At 43.6% G+C, this 23,757-nt stretch overlaps 2 protein-coding genes and 1 long non-coding RNA gene across 5 annotated transcripts in view; all 3 read right to left on the reverse strand.

Annotated features, from left to right (window-relative positions):
• The window catches only part of LOC124136725 (adhesion G-protein coupled receptor V1-like), a 168,052-nt gene extending 167,086 nt beyond the window's left edge, over positions 1 to 966 (reverse strand). For 2 of the 3 annotated variants that reach the window (XM_048401247.1, XM_048401155.1), the window contains exon 1: positions 368 to 966. The gene's annotated coding sequence lies outside the window, so the exon portion shown is untranslated. The remainder of the gene's footprint in view (positions 1 to 367) is intronic. The other variant, XM_048401180.1, reaches the window with a different exon arrangement.
• Positions 967 to 5,616: 4,650 nt separating this feature from the next.
• LOC124136706 lies at positions 5,617 to 6,773 on the reverse strand. Its single transcript, XR_006861409.2, has 2 exons — positions 6,510 to 6,773; positions 5,617 to 6,052 (listed from the first exon to the last, which is right to left on the reverse strand). It is a non-coding gene; the product is annotated as an uncharacterized LOC124136706 (long non-coding RNA).
• A 1,733-nt stretch (positions 6,774 to 8,506) lies between these two features.
• Positions 8,507 to 23,305, reverse strand: LOC124136678 (sorbitol dehydrogenase-like). Its single transcript, XM_048401351.1, has 9 exons — positions 23,102 to 23,305; positions 17,074 to 17,107; positions 16,706 to 16,870; positions 13,907 to 14,066; positions 13,109 to 13,227; positions 11,655 to 11,720; positions 10,213 to 10,388; positions 9,642 to 9,763; positions 8,507 to 8,864 (listed from the first exon to the last, which is right to left on the reverse strand). Exons 1-9 carry the CDS (start codon positions 23,153 to 23,155, stop codon positions 8,711 to 8,713), a joined length of 1,050 nt encoding a protein of 349 aa, XP_048257308.1. The 5' UTR covers positions 23,156 to 23,305; the 3' UTR covers positions 8,507 to 8,710.
• Between the last annotated feature and the right edge of the window lie 452 nt (positions 23,306 to 23,757).

Genomic DNA, 23,757 nt, shown 5'->3' on the forward strand with positions numbered 1-23,757 from the left:
AAGGAAATATAATCCATAGAGAGATAGTATTATTTACAAATACAATTCGCCATCCTCAATATATTTTTTATAGTGTATTTCGTACTGAGCTAATAAACAGGTATTTGGGAAACCAACACATTAATAAGTGTGTTATCATTCGCGTCAACAATTGGTTATATATCATCAGCTGATTAAACTGCTTCCGATTTCTGGAGAAGCCCATGCAAGATAAAACTTCTATTGAACTGAGCCACATGACTAGCACGCCGCCCCTCCCTTATCGTGCAAAGAAGCGCAACAGATGTGAAGTTAAACCGCCAGTTGGTGGAGATCGATTACTGAATGACAATACTAATCAATATACTGTAGCACGTACAGTATATACCTGGGCGTTACCTGTTGACTCAGGTGTCCCAATATCGCTTACCGAAGCGGGATGACCTGCTGATTATGATTGGACGATGGGTTGGTCTCGTTGGCAATGCTGACGTAATTTATGTATATCCGCACGGTCGATAATGGATCCTGATACTTTAAATTCCTTAAAACAAATGTACACAGATGGAATTTATCCTCCTTTCTACTGAATTCCAACTGCACACGAAGTCACATCCGAAAGATACATCGGAATTACACGTATAAAAAGGTCTTAATCCTGTTACGCAACGTCACAATGGCGCAATGAATATCCGACCAACTCCAGTTAGTCAATTCTCTGAGTATAATCCTTCTAAAGTGGAAGACACAATCCTACGAACTCATGTCATGACACTATCCAAATGAGAATGGGAATATATCCACGTAACACGAAAATGTGTGACAATCAAACTATTCCACGTGCGTCCACCATTGCTGCCAGGTCCACATTTGGTTAGTTTCTCTCACGGCGCTTTTCTGTTGGTAACAGTAACTTGTATGTCCCGAAAACCAACTGAACTAACTTGCTTTCAACCTTATCCCGGCCGCTATGCATAAATAAGTGTTCGATTTTAATGTAGTTTGCCGCCTTCCCGACTAACATCTGTGCACAGCTGCGGACAACGGTTTTAACAGTTCGATTGTTATTTACGATATTTTGATTGTAAGGTAAATCGACCCTGCTTATGACTCAATGACAAACTGGTTTTGATATTGCGCCTTTTATTGGTGAAATGTATCTCATCCTCGTGACGTATATATGGACGTGACAATAATATGCGTTATATGAATATTTCTGTAAAGTGACATGAAATATAACTATACATAGTCATCAGGGAAGCAGTTTTTCGAGTTTATGTTTAGGATCGTCATGATATGTCATTATGCAGTGTGGAATTGAAATTTAACATGATTTACTCACGTAGTAGAAGGCATCTTCATCATACATTCGTGGATCTGTTGTAATATGGTTGCTATACTGTCTTCATACAATTCGGGCAAAAGTTTACCACGGATATTATCTTATGGTTGGCGAATGTCTAATATTTTAAATAAATGTGAAAACATTATCGATCCTTATCGGAACACGATGAAAATGCGATGTCGATGAAATAATTTTTTTAGACATTTTAAGAAAATATTATTTATTGTCTTGTTGCGATCGTTTTTCAACTTTCAATTAGTCGTGGAATACTACATAAATTAGAAGATTAAAACTGCGTTTTGTATTGTTACAGTATAGTTCTAACGTGTTGTATTAATTCAAGTTGATAATATTGTCTGTCAAATGTAAAACTACTTTTGGTTTTTAAGCTGTTATAACAGAAGTTGATTTTTGGGACCTCTTAAAAGTACCATACGTTATGTGTTAAGGGCACCGTACACTGCTATAACATTGTCCTGGAGTGAAGCCATTTGCCCACAAACACATTCATGGAGAAATACTATCATGTTCTATGCAATGAATTTAAACAGAACAATCTCAAAGCTTTGTAAAGTGTGTGTCTGTGTGAGTGCGTGCGTGCGCGCGCGCGCACGTGTGATTGCCGGCTTGTGTTATCACATGACTAAAGGATACTCATGCAGGTGAGATTTTGGTCAAAACGCCTTATTTTTCTGGCCAAATGGGAGCCGGTGTATGCACGAAATGAGACACTGGAATTACGTAAATGGTGTTTACACAATAATATGATGAGTAAGGGTGCATCGAGATGTGGTTGAGTGAGTAAAGTTAACACCATTCGTATGATTGCGTTTTCAGATAATCTACCCTACCAGTGAAGATCCGGGTAAAAATATATGCATCTTCAGCAACCCATGCTTGCTGTAAAAGGCGACTAAGCTTGTCGTAAGAGGCGACAAAAGGGATCGGGTGGTCAGACTCGCTGATTTGGTTAATGCATGGCATCGTATCCCAGTTGCGTGCATCGATGCTCATGCTGTCAATCACAGGATTGTCTGGTCCAGACTCGATTATTTACAGACCGTCGTCATATAGATGGAATTTTGCTGGGTGCGGCTATAACAAACAACAACAAAAAACAAAACAAAGTGTTCAGCACACGGTGAAACTCACAAGCACCGGTAATATGCTGACTCACCAAGGATAATTATTGGTGCAAATCTGGAATTTAAACCCACGACCATCTGCAGAGCAAAACACGACGCCTTTAATATCGTCCTGGGCCACATGTATCCCTATGGTTAATGAACTTGTTTCGTTCACAAGGAGACCCGTGAAGATCCGGGGTCTTCAGCAACCCATGCTTGCCGTAAAAGGCGACTATGCTTGTCGTAAGAGGCGACTAACGGGATCGGGTGGTCAGGCTCGCTGACTTGGTTGATGCATGTCATCGATTCCAATTGCGTGGATCGATGTTCATGATGTAGATCACTGGATTGTCTGGTCCAGACTCGATTGTTTACAGACCGCCGTCTTATAGCCGGAAGAGTGCTGAGTGCGGCGTAAAACAACAAACCAAAACCAAACCCATTCACAAGGACGACGTTTTTCAGTGACATTGTAGAATTAATCAATGCTATCCCAAAACGTGGGAATAATAAGGAATTCACTTTCACACGTTTACATGACGTATGACCCTGTTGAAAAGCTGACCATTCGTCGTGGTCCTTTCGACTTGCTTCCTATGCATAAATACATTCAAAATGTGAATGTTGTTTCACATCCAATCGGCACAATTCCAGCTACACAGTTGTGCACTGCAACTAACCGAGTTAGAGCCAGGCAGAACAGTGGTTGATAGCATGAGGCACGATCAAACCACTCGGAGTAAAACACATGACGATCATCCTTATGACATATATATGTTAACCACCAAACCTCTCTTTATCCTTGCCTTTCGACTCTTCGGAACATAAAGTACAGGGGGCCTATGTAAGTATGTATATTCTTTCAACACATTATACCCATGTGTACGTGATATGCACGAATCACCTCCGTGGTCTAGTGGTAGAGAGGTCCGGGGTTCGATCCCCTGCCGCGTCATACCAAAAGACGTTAAAAGATGGCACTTGTTACCCTGTCTGGCGCTTCTCATTAAGGGGCTAAAACAAGGACTGGTCGGCTCGGAGTCAGTATACTGTGTCTGAGTGTGGTATTCATGTAAAACTGCGGCATGGTAACTCAGTGACTGTGCTAGCACAATGAATCGGCATAAGTCCGGACTAGTACAAGCGCGTACACACACTCACACGCACGCACGCACGCACGCACGCACACACACACACACACACACACGTGCATGCGTGTATCTCGCTATATAAGTGCAATAATCTTGGACGCGACGTTAAACACCATTTCAGGCACGAGATGTTATCACTACGTAACCAAAGTCTGCAAAATACTTTTACGATGCCCCATTCATCACACGCCTGAATCAGTTCCGAGCGTAATGATCTTGAATATTTTACGCGCGCTTCTACTAGGGCCTATTTCGGATAAAAGTCCATGTTTTGACTGTTTTTCTATACAGCTAGTATGATGTACAATACGATGGCCGAGAAAACGTGTGAAAACGTATACTAAGATATGTTGCGTTTAATTGAAAGTACGTATTCTTAGGTCTGCATTTGTCTCAACCCAAACGAATCTTAAAAGCGGTAATGAGGAGGTAGCTTAATCGGCACGACCGGCAGGCCTGCAAGCTGATTGGGTATTACCACCAGCCGGGTACAGAATATACGCGATCGTTTCACCAGTTGTAGGGAGACCTGTGTTGTATATATAATCCCGGTATGGATTCCGTGTATGTCGAGAGTATGGCTAGCGGAGGTATGTCAAGTCACCCCGATTTAAAGTGGATTGTATAATTTTTACAAAATTCCACTAAAAGGCCTACCCCAAAATCACAAACACGATATGTAAACCATTATGAATTTTGCTTCAATAACCAAATCATCACGTTATCATAGTAGGCATTGTGCAAACAAAATGTAAAAAGGTGGGTTGCTGAATATGCTGAATCTTTCGTCAGTAAAATGCACTCTTCTCCACAGTGACAGTCCTTGACCAGTGCCGTCTTCGACGTTGAAGTTCATGGATCAAGGCCATACCACGTAACGACGTAGCACGTAGCGTCCTACCACTGTTACTACCGTTTCCGTCGCTGTGACGAATCTGCAAATGCAAACAGCGCAAGTAGCGGACATCCACTGTCGTCGTCACGCGTGGTCTGCCTACTCGTACCCTGTCCTGCCTGTATATACTGCCAGTCTGTCTGTAACGGCAAACAGTTTGGTTGAAAGTGTACAGTAAGAACATGGGTGTGGTTGGCATCCTCTCTCCCTCCCCCCCCCCACCCCCATCTCTCTCTGTGTTGTGATCGCCTCTAGTGGTAGAGCATCCGTCCGTAGAGCTAACATCCGGACTTCAGTCTCCGGCCGCGTCATACCCAAAGACGTTTAAAGATGGTTCTTGTTGTTACCATGCCTGGCGCTCGAGATTAAGGGGCTAAACAAGGACTGATCGGCTCGGAGTCAGAGTATACTGTGTCTGGGGATTCATGTTAAACTGTGGCATGATATCTCAGAGGGCAAGGACTATGAACTTGACATTAGTCCGGACTAGTCCAAGCAGCCACACACATACACACGTGCATGCACTTCGCTATATAAGTGCAATAGTCTCACCTCACCTGTCTCTGTTGTGCAATAAAACGTTTTATATATTTGTGCTTTCTCATTACATGTGATGTCTGGGAAGTGATCCATTGCATTTTATACCATATCCGAAATATGGAATTTAGCCTTTTTTCCACTGGTGCACGCAAATATTTAAAACCCCGCCGTAATATTGCTAAAATCGGCGTAAAACCGTACTCACTCACTCAAACCGACGGGTTGTGTTTTACCTCAAGTTTGCAGTGTATCGGTGACTGTTTTCAACCTAGAAACGCTTTGACAACGTCTGTAACATTTTGGTCAAATCCAAGTTTTTACTAATTTTTCAGGCAGTTTATGTGAACGGTTCACTAAAAATGAGTAATGACAACAGGTGCGAAATGGGCAAGCATGCTGCCCGACCGGTAGCATTTGCAATGACTCGCCTTGAATAGTATTCATTCAAAACAGCAAATCAACTGCAAGATTACCATTGGATTTGAACAAAACGTTAGAGAAGACCCGCCTTTTGATAAGGCGTTAACCCAACAGGATGATAATTACCATGCAAATTGTGTAACGTAAAGAAAACAAAGATATGCTGTGACCATTTATTTAGATACCCGGATGCCATGCCCAGCTGAACGTACACGGCGACGAGAATGTTACAGTGTAGCCTCCCTGGGAGGTCCTATACAATCTCAGGGTCCGGTTTAGTCATGAGCGCTTACCGGCGTGACATGACACCATACAACCCATCCCCAGTCTTCAGCGTAACGTCTTTGTAGCAGAGCTTACACGGGCACACCATGTGGTCATTCTTGCACAACCGTACAAAAGCCTTACATGTTTTCTGAAACATGCACCGACGTGCACAGTCGATGCTGCTGTAGCTGTTGCCTGTGGCCGCGCAGTCTTTGTCATCCACGACCTTGCCCCTTGTGAGTTTCATCATACGGCACAGAGCACTGCCAAGAAGAGCCATCGTTAGCAGGACATACACCAGTCTGTAGGACGCCATCTTGGATGAAAACTGAGGATAGAGAGGGGATAAATACATCATGGGTCATATATCATACATATTACTTAAGCGACTAGTGAGTTTACGGAGTTCGGATTATCGACCTTTTTTGAATTCCTATTCCATTCATACAATCCTGACGTACATCTGGGGCCCGTTCCTCAAAGCGATCTTAGCGCTACGGTGATTGCAACTCCCAACACTTTAACATAGGATTACGATAATCGTATCGCTAAGATCGCTTTGTGGAACAGGGCCCAGGACAGTCTCTGTCAAACTGATCAATCATACAAAGTCCATTATTAGTAACAGAACAGTTTGTTCCCAATCGCAATACATTGGGAACCCGGCTTCATTGGTTAATTCAGTAAATGTTCATTAAACATTTCTTCCCCAAAACTACCTGTGAGGCAAGATGTGTCGAAAACTACATACGTGTATGAACTCTTATGGTGTTGTCTACACTTACCTGTCTCTGATCCGTGAGGATGCAATGTATGCAGTAAGTCCGAGTCTATCGTCTCCACACAGTGTGGCGTGGCGTGGCGTGTATTGCATTTTGGTCGTAGACCTTTATCGCATATGTCAGATCAGCAAATGGCCGATCGTGTTACCTGTCACAAGTATATTGGTTCTGTCAGAGGGACACAAGCATAGTCACATACACAGTGTTGAATGATTGGCTCTATTCAGCATACCAACTATGCTGAAGTCGAAAAATGTAAAATGTCAAACATAGATTTCTTCACTTTGCTTAATGGACACGCGTTTCTTACAAACATACCATTTCCAGCAGTGACGTCGCCTTCCAGCACGTCATCAGTATATATGAGTCAATATATCCGGATAACATATAGCATCCTGTAAGGAAGTAGAATTTTGTTATGCGAGTTGAAGGCACGGCTGATCCAGTCAGTTAAGTGATGTGCACAGTTGCCTCCAGTAGTTGTACCAGGATGTGCTAGTTGACTGTTCGCACCTCATATTCTTCCTGATTATGGCAGTTTGTTAGCATCATAACATGATCATGATCTTATGCTGACAAACCGTTATATTACTGAAATGCTATTCCATGTGGCCTAACCCCACAAACTCAAAGAAAGGCAATTTGCAGTAATGCTATCAGAGATGTCCATCTGATGTATTCAGTGGTGACTAAAGTACTCACGGAAATGAAAAAAACCCTGTTTTTCTCAATTTAAAAATCGACACAAAGTGTTACGTAGCTGTAAATACGAAATAACAAAACAACTCGAAAAGTACTAGTCTGGATTTGCTAGTTTGATCTCGGTGAACAATACAAAATGTACTTTACAGGATGTAATTTGTCGGCACTTTCAACATTCAAAAATAAAACTAAGTCAAAATTGACATAGCAGAAACAGACTATAGGCATTATGCACCTGTTCTCACCTGTCGTCAAGGTGTCATAGATCACCTTGATCTGCTTACACCTGGTTATGCCCTGTTTCACAATAGTCTGTTTTATTCACATTTTTACACACTTTTACGTGTAAAAAGGCATAAAAACATTTGATACGCTGTATTTGTGCCACGGCCCAATAAGTACTAATTTAGTTGTTTGAATATTTACATATTTTGTATATTAACTGCATTTATTTAAGATCTGAGGTCGAAAAAACAGTTGCTTTTTCATTTCCGTGAGTACTTTAGTGAAATTGTTACCATCATCAACATTTCCAGACAGACATATTAAGTTTCATTCCAAGGATTTTACAAAATTTGCATACTATTGTGGCATTGTTAAAGTAGAATTCACACTTTGAATTCAGGTTGAAGATTTATGTATGTAAAACATTGTTACATCCATGAACGCCCCAAAGGTCGCTAGTCGTGCTGCAGAGGTGTAACTTAGTTATCAGCCCTCATTGCGTAAACATAGAGAGCTAAGTACAAGTAAATTGTCATTTTTTTCATTTCAGTCGATCAACGATTCTTTAAAGTAATCACTCAAAAATAAGTTTTTAGGGTTTCATTTCATTTTAAACATTGATCCTACGGTTCGTTAAAAGCTCCGCAAAGTGATAGAAAAAAATGGAAACTTGAACTCCCTATCTCAGTCACTTCTCTCATAATGCTAATGGCTAATAGTGACATATGTTACCATGGCATCTGTTTGTGCTTGTTTATGTAGAACCAACACATTGACGAGGGAGGAGGAAAAGGTTGGATTCGTAGAGAGTATTTATTAAGTATATTTTACTGACACGAACAAATCCGAGTCCCATTGTGTTGCTACATATGTTTCAGATTCTTAAAATAAGATTTGGGGCGGTCGGGTAGCCTAGTGGTTAAGGCGTTCGCTCGTCACGTTCGATTCCCGACATGGGTACAATGTGTGAAGCCCATTTCTGGTGTCCCCCGCCGTGATATTGCTGGAATATTGCTAAAAGCGGCATAAAACCATATTCACTCACTCACTAAAAGAATATTTAAACAATTTGATTTTTATTCATTCATTTATTACATATTCCAATAATACAGCTTTAGACTTTAGATTTCCTTCTGCATAACATGCAATATTGGCAGATGCTGCTTAACCATACTTGCAGGTGCGAGAGCAAACTGATAACTCCACATTCTTTGCGGTTGAAAAGTGGCAAAGGATCTTAGCTAGAGAGCTAGTCATGTGATCCATATCAACCATGTCTACTTCCTCTCACAGTTGATCATAATCTTAACCCCCTCCCCTCTCCTCGCTGCCTCGAAGGCCTCCAGGCTCTGTTCCAGCTTGTATCGGTGAGTGATGAGTGGCTTGACATCCACCTGGCCAGATGCCACCATAGACAGAGCAGTGGGGTAACTGAAACAGAGTGAGTGAGTGAGTGATGAGTGGCTTGACATCAACCTGGCCAGACGCCACCATAGACAGAGCAGTGGGGTAACTGAAACAGAGTGATGAGTGGCTTGACATCCACCTGGCCAGACGGCACCATAGACAGAGTGAGTGAGTGAGTGGCTTGACATCCAGCTGGCCAGACGCCACCATAGACAGAGCAGTGGGGTAACTGAAACAGAGTGAGTGAGTGGCTTGACACCAACCTGGCCAGACGCCACCATAGACAGAGCAGTGGGGTAACTGAAAAAGAATGAGTGAGTGGCCTGACATCCAGCTGGCCAGACGGCACCATAGACAGAGCAGTGGTGTAACTGAAACCGTGAGTGAGTGAGTGGCTTGACATCAACCTGTCCAGAGGACGTCATAGACAGAGCAGTGGGGTAACTGAAACAGAGTGAGTGAGTGAGTGAGTGAGTGAGTGGCTTGACATCAACCTGGCCAGACGCCACCATAGACAGAGTGAGTGAGTGGCTTGACATCCACCTGGCCAGACGCCACCATAGACACAGCAGAGTGAGTGAGTGAGTGGATTGATGCTCATGACTCGATACAGACCGCTACCATATAGCTAGAGTGCGGCGTTAAACAACAAAAAAACAAACAAACAAACAAATAGTTAACAACAGTCACTTCACTTCGTACACTTCACTACATGTCACTCATGTATAATCAACTAACCAAGTTTCTACCCATCAATAACGAATCACGCAGTAGAACCTACACAATCCTGCCTTGACTCACCAGTTGAGATATCGCAAGTTGCCCCTGATGTCCACCTCCCTCAGGGCCGCGTTCAGTATCGGCAACTCAACACTGTAGGCACCCAGGCCAACCAAAACGACACACCCGCCTGGAGCTGTTGCCTGGCAACACGAAACAGATCAGTCGTCAAAAACAATATTAATGTCAACATAATATCGCCTATAGATATTTATAATATACTTTGCTATATAACATTTGTTATATAATATACCAGTTTATATAAATGATCCTATTGGAATTATTCATCAAAAATAATACCTGAACATCTAACTGTGCGGCTGCTTGTACTAGTCCAAATTAATGCCGATTTTATAGTGTAAGCTTACCCTGCATGGCCCCCGTATCAAGGGGCTAAATCAAGGACTTGTCGGCCCGTAGTCAGGAAGGGTACAAACAAGTCCATATTTTAACGACATTTGGTATATCGCTGCCGGGATCGAACCCACAACCTTCTGCGCTCCGAGCAGACGATCTATCCACTAGACCACAGAGGCAGTCCTAATACCGGTATGCATGTTGTATGATCCTTTCTGTTACCATAGTTACTCACGTATATGGCGGTCCTGATGCTTGGTGCTGCTCCGCTACATTCAATAGTCTTGTCTGCAGGTTCACCCAGGATCTCCTCGATCTGTTGAGCTGTTACACGAGGATCGCTGCTTGTTACTTTAAGTGTGAACTTGGCTCCAAGCTTACGTGCAAACTCCAGTCGCTTCTCGTCAATATCTGCAATATATGTACGAACGTAAATCGAAAACGTCGTGACCTCACACACGAAACCGTTGAGAATCAAAATTGTTCGCACAGTTGCCATTTAGGAGTTTCCAGCACTTCTCGACGGCGATCATCGGGTGATGTCGATCCTGGAAACAACTCCACAGTTTTGAGTTTTGATTTGTGATTTGGTTGTTAACTGAAACATTAGGTCAACAGTAATCAAATAAATCCCTGTGTCCCTTGGGCTTTGAAGACACAAAAGGAAATATTGGCCCTATTCACAGTGAACAAATGAGTCCGAACATGTGGATGTCCCCATGAAATCTGTGAGGAGGCCTGCAGTGAGTGAGGAATGGTAAAGCTACACCATGTCAGTGTACTGCAGTGAGTGAGGAATGGTAAAGCTACACCATGTCATTGTACTGCAGTGAGTGAGGAATGGTAAAGCTATACCATGTCAGTGTACTGCAGTGAGTGAGGAATGGTAAAGCTACACCATGTCAGTGTACTCCAGTGAGTGAGGAATGGTAAAGCTATACCATGTCAGTGTACTGCAGTGAGTGAGGAATGGTAAAGCTACACCATGTCAGTGTACTGCAGTGAGTGAGGAATGGTAAAGCTATACCATGTCAGTGTACTGCAGTGAGTGAGGAATGGTAAAGCTATACCATGTCAGTGTACTGCAGTGAGTGAGGAATGGTAAAGCTACACCATGTCAGTGTACTGCAGTGAGTGAGGAATGGTAAAGCTATACCATGTCAGTGTACTGCAGTGAGTGAGGAATGGTAAAGCTACACCATGTCAGTGTACTGCAGTGAGTGAGGAATGGTAAAGCTATACCATGTCAGTGTACTGCAGTGAGGGAGGAAAGGTAAAGCTACACCATGTCAGTGTTCCACTAGGAAGTGTACGGACCCAGTTGTGGATACTTTGAACATGGGAACAGGTTAGACTTGATTCCAGTCTCACCTGGTGGTTATACTATTCAAGCATGAACGGTCATTACTTCAGTGAACCCGATATCAATGATTTTGAAAAAAGAGGCTAATTATGCCCAAGTACCCCGAAGAGACTTGGCCGAGCAATCCACCATCCTTCTCCCAACAACACACACACGCACGCACGCACGCACGCACGCACGCACGCACGCACACCACCCTCTTTTGGATCCGCCAGTGATGCCCAAAGTTGTACCGTCCTTTAATCTCTTTTAGTCGGGTTGTTGTTTCCATCTGTATATTGAGGCATAGGACGATGGTTCATCCAGCGGCTCACCTGTCAAGATGATGTCCGCTGCACCCCTGGACCGGGCTGTCATCATGTTGACGAGACCAATAGGACCTGGAGACAACAGTTCATAGCAGGAATCAAGACTGTACCGTTAAACTGGTGGATGTTTTGACATTACATCATTCTCTATTTCAGAGACTAATTGGTGTTTAATGCTGAATTCAGAAAAAAAACCAGGGGCGGTCGGGTAGACTAGTGGTTAAAGCGTTTGCTCGTCACGCCGAAGACCCGGGTTCGATTCCCCCCGACATGGGTACAATGTGTGAAGCCCATTTCTGGTCTCCCCCGCCGTGAAATTGCTGGAATATTGCTAAAAGCGGCGTAAAACCAAACTCACTCACTCACTCACCATATATGTCACGGAAGCCAGGAAGTCATTGATGAGATGCAATCTGACAAATCACAAACACTGACAACCACATGAGGGCTTTTTACGACAAGCATGAACAGGTGACCTATTCCGTCCTACGTACACCTACACCACAGACGTCCCCCAGTCCCTTGTCAACATGTACACCTACCTGCACCACACCTTGTCTCTGATATCGGCATGTACACCTACCTGCACCACACCTTGTCTCTGATATCGGCATGTACACCTACCTGCACCACACCTTGTCTCTGATATCGGCATGTACACCTACCTGCACCACACCTTGTCTCTGATATCGGCATGTACACCCACCTGCACCACACCTTGTCTCTGATATCGGCATGTACACCTACCTGCACCACACCTTGTCTCTGATATCGGCATGTACACCTACCGGCACCACACCTTGTCTCTGATATCGGCATGTACACCCACCTGCACCACACCTTGTCTCTGATATCGGCATGTACACCCACCTGCACCACACCTTGTCTCTGATATCGGCATGTACACCCACCTGCACCACACCTTGTCTCTGATATCGGCATGTACACCCACCTGCACCACACCTTGTCTCTGATATCGGCATATACACCTACCTGCACCACACCTTGTCTCTGATATGGGCATATACACCCACCTGCACCACACCTTGTCTCTGATATCGGCATGTACACCCACCTGCACCACACCTTGTCTCTGATATCGGCATGTACACCAACCTGCACCACACCTTGTCTCTGATATCGGCATGTACACCCACCTGCACCACACCTTGTCTCTGATATCGGCATGTACACCCACCTGCACCACACCTTGTCTCTGATATCGGCATGTACACCCACCTGCACCACACCTTGTCTCTGATATCGGCATATACACCTACCTGCACCACAGATCAACACTTTGTCTCTGATATCGGCATATACACCTACCTGCACCACACCTTGTCTCTGATATCGGCATGTACACCCACCTGCACCACACCTTGTCTCTGATATCGGCATGTACATCTACCTGCACCACAGATCAACACCTTGTCTCTGATATCGGCATATACACCTACCTGCACCACAGATCAACACCTTGTCCCCGAGTCCGATATTGGCTCTGTTGCAGGCATGCACAGCGACAGATAGTGGCTCCAGAAGAGCGCCCTCCTCTGTGCTCACATGGTCGGGTAACCTGACATTTAGTACAGTTATCTTGATGTGAATAACAAATAGAAAGCCACACCTCTCACCAATCCAAATTGATAGTAGACAGTATTAGACAGTTAAGGTAAGACAATTATTGGAGATGAGTGAGTGAGGGTATCCGTTGACAATTTGAGTGAGTGAGTGAGTGAGTTTGGTTTAACGCCGTTTTGAACATTATTCCAGTCATATCACGACGTGTCAGCTTAATGTGGGAGGAAAGCCCAAATTGATGCATGTATCAGACGTTTACCACTTCGGTGAAACCCACGAGCACTGGTATCGTGCTGACAAACCTAGAAACATAACAGTGGCGAACCGGGATTCGAACCCATGATCATAGGTTTCTGGTGTGCCCAAGGAATGCAGCACCAAATTGCGGCGCCTTAGACTACCCGGCCACCGTGCCCTGGACAATTGAAACATGGTATTCTGATTAATCATTTTGGTAATCTAGCTCTTTTCCAAGCTTAATTGAAAAAGTTGGCTCATGACGCTAAGGGTTCAGGCCTAATATTCCACATGTAGAAATGTGTGCAGTCAAATACTTAAATAAGTGCCACAAGAGCCAACATCAATCAATCAAGTCTTTGTTTTACTTTCCTACATATCACATACAGTAAAACTGACTGACGTTGTTAATAGGGGAATGAAATAGGGTGACTCACTTGTAGCAGAAATCAGCAGCATGGGTGTAGAATCTTGACAGGTTTCCGTGGGTAGGGGGCGTTGCACAAAATACCATCTCCGGGCACAGGTTGTAACGTCCAGACTTGCAGTACTTGCAGATTCTACATGGCTCCCCTGGCTCGACGGCAACACGATCACCTACAAGTTGTTTAGTATTTGAAATGAAATTCACTCCTTTTATTTATCAGAAGATCAAGATTTAGCAAACTCAAAGTTCGGAGGTGATATATGTCTGTGAAATGTTAATAAATTGGCTTGGCATGCAACCGTATTGTTTGTTTGTCTGTTTGTTTGTTGCTTAACGCCGCGCTCTGCAATATCCAAGTTATATGAGAGCTTTCTGTAAATAATCGAGTCTGAACCAGACAATGCAGTGGTTGACATCATAGTCGAGATCATAGTCGCCTCTTACGACAATCATAGTCGCCTCTTACAACACTCATAGTCACCTCTTAAGACAATCATAGTCGCCTCTTACGACAATCATAGTCGCCTCTTACGACAATCATAGTCGCCTCTTACGACAATCATAGTCGCCTCTTACGACAGTCATAGTCGACTCTTACGACAATCATAGTCGCCTCTTACGACAATCATAGTCGCCTCTTACGACAATCATAGTCGCCTCTTACGACAGTCATAGTCACCTCTTACGACAATCATAGTCGCCTCTTACGACAATCATAGTCGCCTCTTACGACAGTCATAGTCGCCTCTTACGACACTCATAGTCGCCTCTTACGACAATCATAGTCGACTCTTACGACAATCATAGTCGCCTCTTACGACAGTCATAGTCACCTCTTACGACAATCATAGTCGCCTCTTACGACAATCATAGTCGCCTCTTACGACAGTCATAGTCACCTCTTACGACAATCATAGTCGCCTCTTACGACAATCATAGTCGCCTCTTACGACAATCATAGTCACCTCTTACGACACTCATAGTCGCCTCTTACGACAGTCATAGTCACCACTTACGACAATCATAGTCGCCTCTTACGACAGTCATAGTCGCCTCTTACGACACTCATAGTCGCCTCTTACGACACTCATAGTCGCCTCTTACGACAATCATACTCGCCTCTTACGACAATCATAGTCGCCTCTTACGACAGTCATAGTCGCCTCTTACGACAATCATAGTCGCCTCTTACAACACTCATAGTCGCCTCTTACGACAATCATAGTAGCCTCTTACGACAATCATAGTCGCCTCTTACGACAATCATAGTCGACTCTTACGACAATCATAGTCGCCTCTTACGACAATCATAGTCGCCTCTTACGACAATCATAGTCGCCTCTTACGACAGTCATAGTCGCCTCTTACGACAATCATAGTCGCCTCTTACGACAATCATAGTCGCCTCTTACGACAAACATAGTCGACTCTTACGACAATCATGGTCGCCTCTTACGACAATCATAGTCGCCTCTTACGACAATCATAGTCGACTCTTACGACAATCATGGGTTGGTGAAGACCTATTATACCCGGATGTTCAGGGGCACAACGGTTTTGGTATGAGCATGTTGTGGCCTCAACACAACATACATGTTTACATCTTTAAATAAATAGAATTGAAAATATAAAATAAACACGGGTTAATATGATGATTAGTGCCTAAGTACTCATGTATAGTTTGTGTGCGTCACAGTAAAATGAAGCAAAATGCTAGATGGTGTTAAAACCAAGCACGGGTTCATTTTAAACTGAGCTATTTAGATATAGGTTTGTGATAGTACTTCAGACAACATTTAATCATGATAATAAAGGTGTTTGACACTAAGACTGGTCTAGTCTATCACATTTTCTCAGGACCAACTGAATTAAAGAAATGGTGTTATGACAGTATATACTGACAAACACGGACGATTTTAACTCGTCCTTGAATCGAGTTTTAAACCCATAGAGGTAAGGCCTGTCATTGCCGAATTCACAGAAGAATGCGGGATTGGTGGAATATTCACGTTACTTGATCACGTGACAACCCAGATCTGCGCCTGTGCATCAATACGAATGGGCGACAAAATCTGAACATAGAACGGTATTGAATGCCTTGCATGTTGGTTGATGTGATACAAAAGCGCGTTACACGTACAGATAACATGAGATACCATGTACGAATATATACCCCTCTACCCTGGAACGTAATGGACTATGCCATTCATGCATATTCATCAGGGTCAGTATTCAGGTCAAGGTTGTTCGTTTCTGTGTTCACCAGTGGTTAATATCTTGCGTTATCTGGTGAAACGCTGCTGATTGTTTCGCCGACCGGAATGCCATCTCTGTCACAAATCCTTGCATGATAAACATTCTGAACCATCCCTTCATGACAGATTGTTGCTTTTCTATATTACTTATCAACTTTGACACATTTTTACCAACGGATGTTTACATTGAACAACCAAAAATCACATAAAATCTAAGAGTATATGTATGAGACATTTCAGTAAAGGACTGACAGTTTCACAGTCATATAATACCTTGTAAGACATTTCTGCTTTGATATTGATGATATTGAGTGAAATAGCTTTATCACATTATTACAACAGATATATCTTTGTCGCAAAGCCCTTTGTAATAATGTTTTCGGCAGGTAAGGTATGTACAGCATATTCGTACAAGCATCATTGATGTTGATACATATACAGTGTATGTTATAATTCATACAGCTGGAATGTTGGAGTGTGGCGTAAACCAAACAAACAGTAGTAATATAAACATGCGTTACAAACAGTGCCTCAGAGGCTGTCGATTGGCTTACCGACTTTGAGTGAGGTGACCCCTTGTCCAACCTTGGATACGACACCACTGGCCTCATGCCCCAGAACCATGGGAGCCTTAACAACGAAGTCCCCAATCTCTCCATTCGTCCAGAAATGTACATCCGATCCACAGATACCAACATTGGCCATCGATATCTGCACCTCTGCGAGTTAAAAGGTTCCACAGAGCATTAGCAAAACCATGAAACAAAAAAAGGCTTATTGGAATCTCCTCTGCAAGTTGGAGGCTTCATATATTGGAGGCTAACCACCATGCTTACTCCTATGTGTGCATTAGAAACAAATAATTCCTTTTCTCAGTATTTAAGATGATGAAATGTTTTAGAATATCAAAAAAATCTAATACCTCCTTGTTTGGGCTCTGGCATAGGTAGATCCTCCTGGAACATAAATTTATTTCATTCAGTACTTCGATTATCCGACGATTCCATTGGGCAAAATAGAGGTGAAAATTATGGGAATGGATAATTGAAGATCAGTGATGACACCAGGTGTTCGCGAAAAGGGTGTTCCTGTACAACCGGTGGGTAAGTGAATGTTGTTTGATGCCACACTCTTATATATCACCACAGCGTAAGAGTATTGACCATTGATCAGGCACGCTGATTTTCCACGACATTAAGCCTTGATATTCTGACTCTATTGCAAAAGCACATCAGCAAAATATTGGTCATCAATGGTCCGACCTTTCGGCCGGTAGTCCACCAGTAGCATTTCGCTGGAATCCCAGAATACCTAAGTCATCATCTTGTCAGTTGATGGAACAAACTTTGCCGTCTTCATCCGAGGAGACGTTAGATGTCTGTACTGTTTTGACTGTTTGTGATGACTTTGGCAGCTACAACAAACACTTGGCTTTCCGGGGAAAGGTTGTATTCTCTCAGTACATGTCAATACACTCAGTCAAGTGTAGTCGGCAGCCATGTGGTCTGCTAGCGCACAACACACACACTTCCGGCGCTGTTACACGTGCGCACTCATTTATATAGAGACATCGTATGGATAAAGCGAGTGACTGGTTATATGATACTAAAACGCTACATTCCTCCCCCTTTAGTTAACAACTTGTTGTTTAAGCAATTAGTGAACAATGTTACTAACTCATCAGTCACTGAGAAAGAAATAGTGATCAACTCCAGAGGTTCAAAGGAAATTTTCCCATAAAGTTCACTGAAGTATTCTTGAACACTGAAATTCACAAACTTAATGTTCATTCACTTGGTTTCTGAAATAAATGAATTGAGCAAGCACCTTAAAGTTCAATCTGAAAAAAAACCCAAAACACTTAACAATGAAATACAGTAGTTTACAGATTTAGTCTATCTGGAGCTCGACGCTCACGAGTCGATCTTCTCAACTCAACAGATGAGGACAGTTCTGGACTAGTGTCACATGTAGGTAACCTGGTACGCGGAAATGGCGTGTCTGCGGGTGATACTGGTACAGAACTAGGCTCTGGGAGCTCTGGTGAGAAAGTGATGACAGACTTCGACACTTCACTTTCTTCCAACAATTCTGGGGATTCTGGTTTCACAGCATCGGGGTCCACATAATGCTTGATGAGGTGATCTACATGTCGCCTCGCAATTTTGTTATTTTCCAAGCTGACTTTGAAGGAGATAGGACCTGTACACTGGATTATCTCCCCTGGTAACCATTTAGGCTTACCAAGAAAGTTCCTGACGTAAACAAGATCACCGACAGCGAACTCCCGTGACTTTGTATGTCTATTGTGGTAGTGTGCCTGCTTCTCTTGTTTATGTTGAACTTTAACACCGATGTCAGGGTGAAGCAAGTCAAGATGGGAACGTGGACGTCTTCCCAATAGTAACTGCGCTGGAGATGACCCTGTCGTAGTCTGCGGAGTGTTATGATACCTGAACAGGAATCTTGACACCCTGGTGTTGATGGAACCGCCGCTGAGCTTCTTAAATCCCTGTTTGAACGTCTGGACACTCCTCTCTGCCAGTCCATTGGACGCTGGATGGTAAGGGGATGTACAGATGTGTTGAATACCATTTCTCTTGATGAATATAGCAAATTCATCACTTGTGAAACATGTCCCATTATCAGACACTATTGTCTCAGGTAGACCATGAATGGAAAATGTTCTCCGAAGACACTCAAGAGTGGCACTCGTAGTTGCACTGTTGACAGGGAAAACATCCATCCACTTAGAGTGAGAGTCTACGATGATGAGGAACATTTGACCTTGTAAGGGACCTGCATAATCAATGTGCAGACGTGACCATGGTTTGGACGGCCAGTCCCACGGATGTAACTTTGCTTCGCAGGGTGAAGAACGACTCTCCTGACATATGGAACAAGTCCTGACCTTGTTCTCCAGCTCTGAATCAATGCACGGCCACCATACAAGACCTCTGGCAATAGCTTTCATCCTCGCTATTCCAGGGTGAGCTTCATGCAACACATCTACACACTGTTTCCTACCCTGAGGTGGAACCACTACTCTGTTACCCCACAGAATCACACCATCCTGAACACTTAGCTCAGTTTTCTTCTGAATATATGGCTTTAGCTCTGTATCTGGCTTCAGGTTTTCTGGAAAACCACATTCCACTAACTTCTTCACTCTAGCTAACAAGGGATCCTTCCTTGTCCAAAACTGAATTTGTCGCACATTCACTGGGAATTCTGCCATGTTCTCGAGGAGCATTATTGTGTCTCCTGGAACAGGCGGCACAGACACAGAGGTTTGCAGAGGCAATCTGCTCAAACAATCTGCGTTTGCTAACTTTGAGCCTGGTTTATACAAAATACTGTAATCATACGCTGCCAGCATCAAGGCCCATCTCTGGAGTCTGGCTGACGCCATCACTGGAATGCCTTTCTCTGCATCAAGTAGACCCATGAGGGGTTTGTGATCTGATAACAGCTGAAATTTTCGTCCGAACAAATACTGGTGGAATTTCTTTATGCCAAACACTATTGCCAGTGCTTCTTTATCAAGCTGTGAATAGTTCTTTTCTGCAGGTGACAAGGAACGTGACGCAAACGCCACAGGCTTCTCAGTACCATCTGGCATGATGTGTGACAGGATGGCACCTACTCCATATGGAGAAGCATCAGCTGCTAAGTTGAGAGGAAGGTCTGGATTGTAGTGAGTCAAGACCTTACATGAAGACAAGTGAGATTTCACCTTTAGAAATACTGTATCATGCTTCTTGGTCCATGACCATGGAGCGTCCTTTTGTAGTAACCCATGTAGTGGCACTAACGTCGTGGAGAGATTTGGCAGGAATCTCTGGTAGTATTGTACCATCCCAAGGAATGACTTTAACTCTGTCACATTCTGAGGAGCTGGTGCAGACACAATAGCGTTTACCTTCTCCTCTAATGGATGCAGTCCCTGTGCGTCAATCCGGTGTCCCAGGTAAGTGACTGAGTCTTTCTTGACGTGACACTTTGAAGCGTTTAGACGCAAACCTGCTTTCTGCAATCTGTCAAGGACTTCATTCAGATTCTTGTTGTGTTCTGCATCATCAACACCTGTGACGAGAATATCATCGAGGTAGACGCACACATGTGGCAAGTCGCTGAGAAGACATTCAATTGTCCGCTGGAAGATAGCAGGAGCTGCCGACACCCCAAAAGGTAATCGTTGGTACTCGTATAGACCTTTATGGGTGTTAATTGTGGTGAGTTTCTTGGAATCATCGTCCAACACTATCTGCTGGTAGGCATTACTCATGTCCAATTTCGTAAACTTGCGACCACCTGAGAGTGATGCAAATAAATCCTCAATCCTGGGTATTGGGTAACAATCTGGTTTAGCAACCTGGTTGACTGTTAGTTTGTAATCTCCACATATGCGCACTGAAGACTGATCCGACTTCAACACTGGTACGATGGGTGCTGCCCACTCTGAGTACTGCACTGGTTTTATGACACCCTGCTGCTCTAACCGTTCAAGTTCATTCTCAACCTTGTCCCTCAAGGCATAGGCCATGTTCCTGTGCTTGTAGAAGCGTGGTTGTGAAGGAATAGATATGTTAATCTTCACTTTTGTATCTTTCAACTCACCAAGTTCCTCCTTGAAGACATCGGAATGTGAGTTAAGGATACTTTGCACATCATCACAATCTACTCTGAGGATTGTTCCCCAGTCTAGACGAACATGTCGCAGCCAGTCGCGACCAAAGAGATTAACTCTTCTCCCTTTCACTACAATCACTGGCAGTTCTGCTGACTGTTTGCCGTAGTTCACTTTCACTGAGCATGAACCAAGCAGAGGTATCTTCTCACCTAGGTAAGTACGTAACAAGGTATGAGGAGGTCCTAGTTTGGGTGGATCTTTCCCTAACGATCTGTAAGTGTCCTCATTAATCACTGAAAATGTTGCACCTGTATCCAGCTCCATGCTTAATGGCTGACCATTAAGTGCTAAATCAATAAACATTGGTGGTTCCTTCTCTCTCCTCCCAACAAAAGGTGTAGAGCTAGTCTCCATCTTGTAAATGTCATATATTTCACTTTCAACATCATCATAGTTATCAGGAGTGACCTGATTTGTCGCTGAACGCTTGTGCTGACCCCGACTTCGACCTTGACCTCTAGATCGATACGAGCCACGTCCACAACGAGAACCTTTACTATTCTGTGACTGACGACATACCTTCCCAATGTGGCCAATCTTACCACAATTGTAACACTTTGAGGTACGAAAATGACAGTCCGGAGATTTGTGATTTCGTAAACCACATCTGTCACATGGCGGGTAGACAGGAGCATGTTGAGATGATGACATCTTGTGCATGTTACCCCCTGTAGCTGCTGAAACACTTGAAGCACCAACTTTAATATCTTCTACATTCTTTGCTGCCAATTCCATTGACAGTGCTAGTGTAAAAGCCTTATTGTAATCCAGAGCTTTCTCTGCTAATAATCTCCTCTGTATTGCATCATTATTAATGCCACAAACTAGTCTGTCTCTAAGTGAATCATCAAGAGTAGTACCAAAGTCACATGTACTTGCCAGTTTGCGCAACTCGGAAGCATACGCTGCAACACTCTCTTGAGACTTTCTATCCCTCTTGTGAAATTTAAGTCTTTCAACTATCACTGACGGTGTTGGGTGTTGATGATCGCGCATGACTTTCACTATCTCAGCAAACCTCATTTCCTTAGGTTTCGTAGGAGCGCACAAATTCCGGAGAAGTGTGTAGGCTGTCTTACCCATTTCACTAAGCAGAATAGCCCGTTTCATCACATCATCCTCGTCATCAACACCTCTAGCCGTAAAGTACAAGTCTAACCTCTCACAATAAATGTCCCAGCTGTCAGTCTCTGTATTAAATTCGTCGATCTTCCCGGAGGTAGACGACGCAATGTTTATGGAGCGAGTGAAACACGACGGACGTTAATCACACAAAATGTCCACAAAAACGCTAAGACATCCAGTTTTACCTCGTCGCCAATTTATGTGATGACTTTGGCAGCTACAACAAACACTTGGCTTTCCGGGGAAAGGTTGTATTCTCTCATTACATGTCAATACACTCAGTCAAGTGTAGTCGGCAGCCATGTGGTCTGCTAGCGCACAACACACACACTTCCGGCGCTGTTACACGTGCGCACTCATTTATAAAGAGACATCGTATGGATAAAGCGAGTGACTGGTTATATGATACTAAAACGCTACACTGTTGTTTAGTCTCAGGCTGATAGTGGTGATCCCGAGACTGATCCATGGTCACCAATCGCTCCATAAACTAAGCCGGGTCTGCTTCAAGACAACACCTTATGACAAAGATGGTGACCATGTGACTCGTGGAAAACACACACACACACACACACACAAAAGCACACACACACACAAAAGCACACACACACACAACAGCACACACACAAGCACACACACACAAGCACAAGCACGCACGCACACACATACACATACACACACACACACATACACACACACGCGCGCGCGCACGGATGGTTATTACAGTTCAGATGGAGTTATCGGACGACAGCGCGATAGCCAACACTACGTATTGTTATCAACAGAGAATGATTCCTGGATTTTAGATATGCTGCCTGGTTGTGTATTTGGTTTCAATGCAGTCTGTAAGCAAGGAAAGTATTGTACTTAATACATACAAACTGTTAAGGGTGTACTATTCATCCTGCATACTTAGGCTCATACCTGGCCACACCTCGTATAGGACTAACTGAACACCCAAACTCATATAACATTTAGTTCAAGTCTCCTCAAGTAACTCATGAAGTGTTTTATTGAACAATGAATTGATAAATTAGAAATGTAAACTGCTTTACCCAGCTGATCAGTGCTTATGGGCCTATATTATCAAATTATAATGCATCAGGTACATAATATACAATTCAATACTGACAAGCCTCAAGTCGCCCTTCTTGTACATGATGGCGGAAAGATTCACGTCTGCCATTGTGTCCACGTCTTCAGGTTTCACTGACAGGTGTAGAGCGGGTTGTACGAGCACACAACTTCTTTACATTTGAATGAAGGACGACCTAAATTAACTCTGGAGTATCAGCTTGTGTGCACACGTTTATACGTGTTATGTAACATCTAACTGGATATAATGTGTGTCACGTGTTCTAGGGGTATCGTTTTATCTAAGATATCAAAGCCATTGGTAGAACAGCTATAGTAATCACCCTCGTTTCTCCCCCCTCCCTTCCTCACCGTCCCTCTCCCTCTCGTTGCCCCCCCACCCACCCCTATCATGGGCGGATACAGCTTTTTTAAAAGGGGGGGGGGGGGGGGGGGGGGGGGTGTGTGTGCACAATTAAGATTTATAATTTATACAGAAATAAAGTGGTTTTTTGTATCCGCCATGCCTTTCCACCTTCTCTCTGTTTTAATGAAACCGTGCGTATCTGCATCTTGACCTAGTAACCAAGAGTATTATCGACGGTTCTTTTTTAGAGGTGTCATTACACGAGGTATTGTTTCTTATCAGCACAATGAAACTGATAATGGAGAATGTCTTCGTCATGATATAATTCGGTGTGTCATTCGCTGCAG

Source organism: Haliotis rufescens, unplaced genomic scaffold (assembly GCF_023055435.1).
Source record: "Haliotis rufescens isolate VD_foot unplaced genomic scaffold, xgHalRufe1.0.p SCAF_1, whole genome shotgun sequence".
Taxonomy (NCBI): domain Eukaryota; kingdom Metazoa; phylum Mollusca; class Gastropoda; order Lepetellida; family Haliotidae; genus Haliotis; species Haliotis rufescens.